Here is an 8,586-nt window from a genome sequence, read left to right as displayed (position 1 = left end):
CGGGGGTGTTGGCCTAGGATACCAATTTTTGGTAAGAGATGTTGGGTTGACTTGCCTATTGGTGATTATTTTAAGTTCAAGGTTTTGAAAAGCTTGTTCAACTTTTCGAATGGAATCTGAATCATCTTCTGATTCAGAGGAAGTTGGAGATGTTTCTAATTGAGAATCATCAGGATGTTGTAAGACATGAATTGTCTTTTCTTGTTTTAATTCTGATAACATTTGGTCAATTTTTTGACTTGTGGAAGTTGCCTTCAAGGCTATTGCCTTTGAAGAAGATTCTGGGAAATTAACCAGGGTTTTTCCCTGATTATGGATTTTGGTTAGGAAATTTCATCAATTTTTGTTTCAATTTTATCTAATTGTTTTCCTATGGTATGAAGACTTTGATTGGTGAAATTATTTTGTTCAATGACTAGTTTTACTTTTGCATCTTTCTTGGGAAGTTTACAAGGAGTAGCTGAGATTTGCGTATTGGCAATTGTGATTAGAATTGTTTCTTGTGGAGGATGACTGGAGGAGATAATAGTCTTGTCTTCTTTAAGCCAATTTTCTTTGGTTATTACCTTTAATTTCTTTTTAGACTGGTAATACTTTCCAACATAATCGAAGAAAAATACTTCAAATCTGTGGGTTTCCATGAAATTAATCCATTTATGGTAAATTTCCAATTTTTCATCTTGATTATATTTATTTCTGAAAATATTCCTTCTGGGAATATTCTCTTCAGCCTCAATATCAGCACTGAGACGTTTCTTGTTTCTTTTGAAAGGTTTATTTAAAACTAAAAGTTGATGGTTAGTCTGACCTGCTTCGAAATCAGATTCTGTTGGAGAAGTTTGTTCTCCTTGATCCTGGGTATAAGGTTGGTACCTAGGATGTGTGACTTGAGAAGTCGTTTCGACTAACTTTAGCTTGATATTAATTAAGTCATTAATTAACTCTTGCTGAGTGACAGATGAACTGGTTTCTACTGATTTTAATTTCTTATTAGCTAATGAATTAATTAACTCTTGATCTTGACCCATCCTATCGTTTGGCATGGATCCAGCAAAAGAATTTCTGCTAGGAGCAAATGATCTATGCAAATGGGTAAACTCACATGATTTTCTGGCTGGACGATCAAAATTGATTTTGACAGTTCCGTCAAAATATTGTTCTATGTTGTCTAAATTGACTAGACTGTTTTGGATGGCTACTGGCTTGCTTTCATTAATCAAACACCAATCTGAAGGTAGACTGATATCTGACCACCTAATGGTTCTGGGAACTTTAATATTTGCATTTTCTTCGTTGGTTTGGATTAAGAGTGTATGGTCTCTAAGACTCTTAGTTAAAGCTTGGAAATTCATGTTTGTACTAATGACTTTGTAGTACACTCGTTATATTAATGCCAAGGGCTGTGTTCCTTCAAGGACCTGATATCCTAAAGTTTTGATATTTAGAGTGAGTGCTTTCAGCATATGTGGATCTGAAAGACTTATGGTGAGATCTGGGAAACAATCAAAATGGATAGGTCCATTATAAAGACTGGATTCGAACATTCCAAGTATGCTATCACTAAAGTTAGTGAATCTAGCATCTCAGAGACACAATAAAATAGAGGTATTAAGGCCTCTATGCGTTAATGGTTTTATTGCTATTTGAACTAAGCCAATATGGATGTAATTATGACCACCTTTTCTATGTGTTTTAATTTGTTCCGAAGAGAACAATTGGCAAGTTTTTGCTCTTTACTAAGAGCATAAGCTTTTTCTACAATTTTAATATGGTGTTCACTTCTAAATGAGGCTACTGACCATTTCTTTTTGTAAATATTTTTACTTGAAACTCTGGGGATATTCCAATCTCCAAAGTCTACATTATCATCAATTTGAAAATCAAGTTTTTGTTCTTAATTAACAATGTCTGGTATTGCACCTAAACTAGATCTAGAGCTAGTGCTAGCCATTGAATTAGATCTAAATAATCTACTCATAAAGTTCACAAATCAAGCAATCAAAATACAGAAAACTTATACTGATTCACCTTCCTCGTGTATCTACTAAACTCCTTCCCCGCTCATGCGATCCGCTCATGCCTCTCCAAGGACTTATTGTTTGGAACACACCTTACTGTTTGGTTGGGGAGTATAATAAACAACTTAGAGGACCGATAGATAAGTTAAACCGTAAATCTAAAGACTGAAAAATGAACCTGACTTGCAGATTAAGAAGATGCTAATGCAATTACCACTCACTTGGCTCTGATACCAAATGGGGGCGGAAGCTTACCTTCTATTGAACATGGAAGAAATATGAGGACAACAATCAAGACTACAGTCATTATGATGAGGAGGTGTGCAGATATCAAACCAAAGGCCATAAACACAAAGAAAGAATTGAATAAATGATTGATCGATCGATGTTTACCTTGAACTTGAGAAACTCAATGAATTGTCTAGAAGTAAGAGAATCAAAGTCAATGGTGGTGAAAATATTCTTCGTAATGAAAATAATGAATTAAAATTAATGATGCAGACATATTTGAAAATAAGTTTTATTGAAAACTTAACTTGAAACTTACAATTTTGTCTATTGACAGTTGATAAAAGAACCAATGGAGCTCGCAGGCATCCTTGATGATGAAATTCTATATATAGTAAACTGTCGATTTACCCCCTGAACTTTCACCTAGCTTTCGATTTCCCCCCTGAACTTTTCTATTGGAAAATTAAGGACTCAAACTAATCTTTTTAGCCGATTTGCCCCCTACTGTTAGTTTTTCATATATTTCATCCATATTTCTGTTAAGTGAGACCATGTGCACAACATATGAGGGTAGTTAAATCATTTCACTCTTAAAAATGATTAAAAAACTAAATATAGATAAAAAAACAAAACTTTCCCTCTATTTTTTCCTGCTAATTCCTATACTCAATTTTTTTTTCCCTCTCATTCCTATGCATGAGAAATGATATATGGTGTTATTGTCTTCATAAGTAGCTAAGTTAGTCTTTTTCTTGAAGCATATACTACCATTTTTATTTTCTCTAACAAATTAATAATTTGACAAATGTTCACGGTGTTATTGTCTCCAAAGCAGTGTATTAATATAAGAAACATGTTCATATTAGTCATAAAAAATGCTCAAGATAATTACATATTTTTCATAATGTCGTAATAATCCCAATACAATTCCACAAAATGATCCTTAAGAAGTTGGAAAACATAAGAGATTTTACCATCCATAAGGTATATAACCCATAGAATCTCGATTACAAAATATGGGCATTCCACTTAACCAAACACAAGCAAAATAAGGTTTTAGTTATCAAAACAAGAGCACAAACATTATGCTTGAAACGCACATGACACGTGGAGATCAACTACACTTTCCATGGCCTTCCTCGTTTGGTTGGAATCTTGTACCTAAACCTATTTTCATTATGGCTGAGTAAGGTTGAGGGTGTTATGTTTTCCAACTTCTTAAAGATCATTTTGTGGAATTGTATTGGGATTATTATGACATTATGAAAAGTATGTAATTATCTTGAGCATTTTTTATGAGTATTATGAACATGCTTCTTATATTAATGCACTGCTTTGGAGACAATAACATCATGAGCATTTGGAAAATTATTAATTTGTTAGAGAAAATAAAAATGGTAGTACATGCTTCAAGAAAAAGACTAACTTAGCTACTTATGAAGACAATAACACCATATGTCATTTCTCATGCATAGGAATGAGAAGGAAAAATAAAATTGAGGATAGGAATTAGCGGGAAAAAATAGAGGGAAAGTTTTGTTTTTTTATTTATTTTCAACTTTTTAATCATTTTTAAGAGTGAAATGACTTAACTACCCTCACATGTTGTGCACATGATCTCACTTAACAAAAATATGGATGGAATATATGAAAAACTAACGGTAGGGGGGCAAATCGGCTAAAAAAAATTAGTTTGAGTCCTTAATTTTCCAATAGCAAAGTTCTGGGGGAAAATCGAAAGTTAGGTGAAAATTCAGAGGGTAAATCGACAGTTTACTCATATATATATAATGTGTGCATATATAGGTACATGAGAGTACTCGTACGTACGCAAACGCATCATTGGACCAATAATAGTGTGTCATGCATGCATGCATGTTTCTTTTTCAGTGTCCATTAATTCGAACCAAGTTAATCACCAAATATCCAAAAATATTATTCTTACGGTATGTTTGTACCATCATTCTAATAGAGGTAGGACTCCGATGGGATGCTTATGTATTGTGTCTCTACTTTTCTACTTTTCCTTTTATGTGTTTTTCCCCCATGTAGTAGGTTGATTACTTGAAACTAAGAGTATAATATTGATGGCACAATACAATCTACAAATGAATGGTTTCTTATAGCATGCATATCCATATATAGCAAGCAGAGTTTCACTTCATTGGTTCTTAGGTACTAGACCATCTTTTTAGTTACTTTCTATGGAAATTATTCATGCATGTTGTGGATAATGGTTTCAAAACCCGCAGCAAAACGCGAGCACATTTTCTAGTATTTATTTATTGTAATGTGACAATCGGAGTTGAAAATTAATGTCAAAATCAATCTGATGTTCATTTGACTTGCTAATTAGTAAATTGATGTGGGACCAGATTTAAAGTTTGAACTCCCCTTCCTCATTGATAAAAAAAACACACTTTGTACCATGGATGCAAAACGAGGATTTTGGCTGACTAGACCTATGAAAGAATCAAAGAAATAATATGCCCAAAGTGATGAAGAGGGGGTGATGTGATAGGTCTAGAACAGGTCCAGGGTTCGAAACCATCCAAATGTAACAAAAAAAAAGTTCATATACATGTATTAGCATATTTAGAACTCAAGGTACGTATACAACTCATTAGGAACTTAATCCTCAGGCAACTAATTGTGCCTCCTCACTTTCAGGGACTACAATGTCAAGCCTCATCATGGGTTTATATTTCTCAGGGATCTGTGCACCTGCCTGCAAGCAAACCTCTACCACTGCCGGAGCCTTCCCATAGAACTTCTTGAGTGCACCGCCCTTCAGTGGAGGCCCTTTGGGGTCTTCGACGTGCCATACATAATTTGGAGGGAAAACCTCGTCCACGCTAGCATCCTGCCAGCCATGCTTCCCATCCCTCCATTGGTGCTTGAATTCCCCACAAAGCTTTGCATTGTGACCCCAAGGTCCCACGTGAACCTCGGAGCAATACCCGCATGCCTTCACAGTGTATTTCTTCATCAGCCTTGTCACCCCCAATCTAACAGTTTCATATGCGTCCATTGTCTCCTGTGCAATCCTGGGAATATCCACTGGCAGTGGAGGTGGAAACCGCTCACAAGCCCCATGTGTGTCGAGATCAATAAGGGAAGATGGATCTGCAGAGCACCCTGGTTGAGGCTCCTCAAGCAATCCACCTCGATCTATCACTTTCCTTCCAATCATCCGGATGGGTTTGGTCCTTCGACGTGAAGGGTACTCAGGGATCTCAACACCAGCTTGGATGCACAGCTCCACAACAGCTGGAATCCTGTCGTATTGAAATCTAGTTTCATGCTTAATGCGTCGACCAAAAGGGTCAAAGAGATGATATGCCTCGATGGGTACAAGTACATCATTGATGGAACCCTTGATCCAGGAGTGGAAGCTTCGGCGTTTAGCACTGGTTGAACCAAGACAGTCCTGTATGTGATGACCAGGGTGGCTTACATGAACCTCAGAGCATTCACTGTAAAAGAACAAAACCAATTTAATATTCCAATTTAAAACCTAGATTGCTAAAAGTTTTTTTTTGACAAGTAGATTGTTAAAAGGTTAGTACAAAGCTATATACAACCTGAAAGATGGACACCCATATAAATAAAGCATACTTACGTGCATCCGTATACAGGAATGATGTGCAACAGCTGCGCAATGCCTTTAATTAAAACTTTCCAGGAATCTAGTACTTGGCAAGCAACAGGAATCAGATCAGTGGCAAGTAATCCATTTTTTGGAGGTTCAAGGGGCTTCTCTATACCCAATTCTGCAAGTTTCTTGTCCTCCTTTGCGAACTGCTTGATCTTCTTTAAGGGAATAGGATACGGTTTCTTCTTATTCTTAGGTAGTACAGGTGGAAGATCCACATTCTGGGGATATGCTTCTCGCTTCCTAGAAGTTGGTTCTACTCTGGTCTTCCTACTGGCAGCAAAGATAGTTCCAAATATACTTCCTCCTTTATGAAGTTTTCCATGCTCAAACTGCATTTGAATAAAAGTTCAGTGTGAGATTTAAGGATGAGACTCGAACTCACGAGTATAATATCTAGTTACAAATAAGAAGATATTCTCAAAGCACCTGTACTGTCATCAATTACAGTAAAATTAGCCTCAGACATTCTCAAATCACAGTAATACCACTAGGACACATGTAAGAAACTAATTAATTAGTTGCGAGAAGCACAATGTTTCTCAACCACTCCAGCTACTCCAGGAGCAATATTATTGTAATTTTTTGATCCCTTGTACTTTATATGTATCTACTTTGTTGTAAATTTCAATTGCAGACTCACAAGGAAACAATTATAACTCGGTTGTGGGTTACCAACTACCATAAATGAGAATCACGAAGTTGTGAACCCCAAGAAAATTCCATGAAAAATGTACAGTACACAAACATTTTTAACCATTTCCAGGAGTTACATATGATCATCCACTACACTCCAGTTTTTGCTGCAGTGCACCACATCATGGTGAAGGACAAATGCTAATCTCCTAAAATCATATTAGTAATTTACTACTCAGAGGTTTCAAGGTATTTCCATAGTCCACAATGAATTTTAAAGACTTTTGGATGAATTTATCAATGGCTGCCTGCAGATGCAAAACTGACTGGTACCGTTGACTAAGTTATATACCACTTAGATGACCGATAAATCGGAACCAACATTGTGTAGGTCTAATAATATAATATATAAATAATAGCCCTCAAATTTTTCATAATTATGAATAGGAGTGGTTTGCTCGCTCTCGTATGAACTTGTACAAACCAAGCTCAAACAAAAAAGGTCATGGCAGAACTGGCCGGATAAGAATTTGTGCATAATAATTCGCCAGATCTATTATGCATATTTGTAGTACAGTTCCACAAAAAGCAACAAACAAACAAGACCAAAAGGAAAATAAAAGAGAGAATCAAACCTTCAACCCAAGACTGTACGATCTTGCAGCTGATAACTGAGGCAACTTGAACTCAACGGAACAGAGGCAAGCACCTACAAAAGTTGAGCAAAACCAACACATGTTATCCATAAACTTGTTTCTAAAAATCCAACCTTGAAGATCAAAGATGAAAGAAGAACACGATCACCTTTCGGATATGGATCCCACAAAGCAGAGGATACTGTTGGAGGATTCTGGAACATCTCACTAATATTAATATGATTCTGCAGTCTCCTGGTAAAACCAAGTACCCAATAATCATGCTTCCATTACAAAGCCAATATATACCACTTGAGAAAAATTGCTAAAGAAAAAACATGGGTATTCTACCAAAAGGGAAATCCTTTCCGGGTTGGAACAACATCCCCATTCCCCACCCGAATGCAAAGCGTATTTGTTCTTGGTTGGAGGCCAAAGTTAATGCAAATGTTGTTACTTTCACACCCCAAATCCCAAATTTCAGCCCATCTCACTCGGTGGTAGATTTCTTTGGGACTGTTGAATCTACAGAAACCATTAAATTGACATTTGAAAGTTGATGTGTTCTCTGAGGCTTTCCCTCAAACACTCGGCGTGCACCAGCAAAACAACAACCCAATTCACAGTTATGCGTACGTGAGAGAAAGAGCTTACCTTTAGCAATTTTGACAAGGAGAATACGCAAGTATCGCAACTGCTAGCCTGCTACTGTCAAAGAGCTTCATTATCTCTTGATGAATGGACATGGTTGTCAATATCGCATTTATACAAGGGCATAAATATGAAATAAAAAGTATGATTTAGTTCCATTTTCGTCACGTTTGCTATGTAGTCTCAGTTTTGTTGGCAAAAACAAAAGGTGTCAACTTCGCTGGGTACAAAAGAAATTTACATTTCAAACTTCATCTCACATGTTTAAACATGATTAACATTCTATTATAATACCAGTTACAAAGTGTCGAAATATAACGACATAACGAACTCACATCAAAGTTACGTTACCACAATAGGATTAGCCGTACCTAGCTATTAGATTCAAGAAAAATGTATACCGTCATTGCATTTAGTGAAACGAACTTGATATCTCCTTCAACTAAGTGGAGACAACTATCAAGAAATCAGAAGCTGGTTGATTTTTTTTTTTCTACTCTCACGTATAAGTTTTTTCGAACTTAATTCTCAACAACGAAACCTTACTCAAGTTTAACCTCAAAAAAAAAAAGAAAAGAAAGAATTAAGAGATGGATTACTCTTAAACAAATGATGATTCAAGTTAAAATTGGTTGGCGTGGCGCCAAGGGATGTCATGACCTAGCATATCCTTCAAAACCCTAATCCTAACATGGAGACAATAGTTTCACACAACGCTTGCCTGATGTCCCCAAGTCCACACGTATTTATTGATGACATG

General features: G+C 36.2%; 1 protein-coding gene across 2 annotated transcripts; it reads right to left on the bottom strand.

The window, feature by feature from the left end:
* Window positions 1-4,805: 4,805 nt before the first annotated feature.
* LOC103932434 (APO protein 1, chloroplastic-like) lies at window positions 4,806-7,981 on the bottom strand. Of its 2 annotated transcripts, XM_048573647.1 has the most exons (6): window positions 7,830-7,928; window positions 7,527-7,700; window positions 7,345-7,430; window positions 7,176-7,249; window positions 5,872-6,236; window positions 4,806-5,725 (listed from the first exon to the last, which is right to left on the bottom strand). In XM_048573647.1, exons 3-6 carry the CDS (start codon window positions 7,397-7,399, stop codon window positions 4,888-4,890), a joined length of 1,332 nt encoding a protein of 443 aa, XP_048429604.1. In that variant the 5' UTR covers window positions 7,400-7,430; window positions 7,527-7,700; window positions 7,830-7,928; the 3' UTR covers window positions 4,806-4,887. The 2 variants fall into 2 exon arrangements, with proteins under 2 accessions (XP_048429604.1, XP_009340317.2); XM_009342042.2 differs by lacking the exon at window positions 7,527-7,700 and having other exon boundaries at window positions 7,830-7,981.
* Between the last annotated feature and the right edge of the window lie 605 nt (window positions 7,982-8,586).

This window comes from the organism of the source record quoted next, unplaced genomic scaffold (genome assembly GCF_019419815.1).
Source record: "Pyrus x bretschneideri cultivar Hongxiangsu unplaced genomic scaffold, Pyrus_bretschneideri_v1 Contig7, whole genome shotgun sequence".
Classification (NCBI taxonomy): Eukaryota; Viridiplantae; Streptophyta; class Magnoliopsida; order Rosales; family Rosaceae; genus Pyrus; species Pyrus x bretschneideri.
This window is presented reverse-complemented; position numbering and strand designations above follow the sequence as displayed.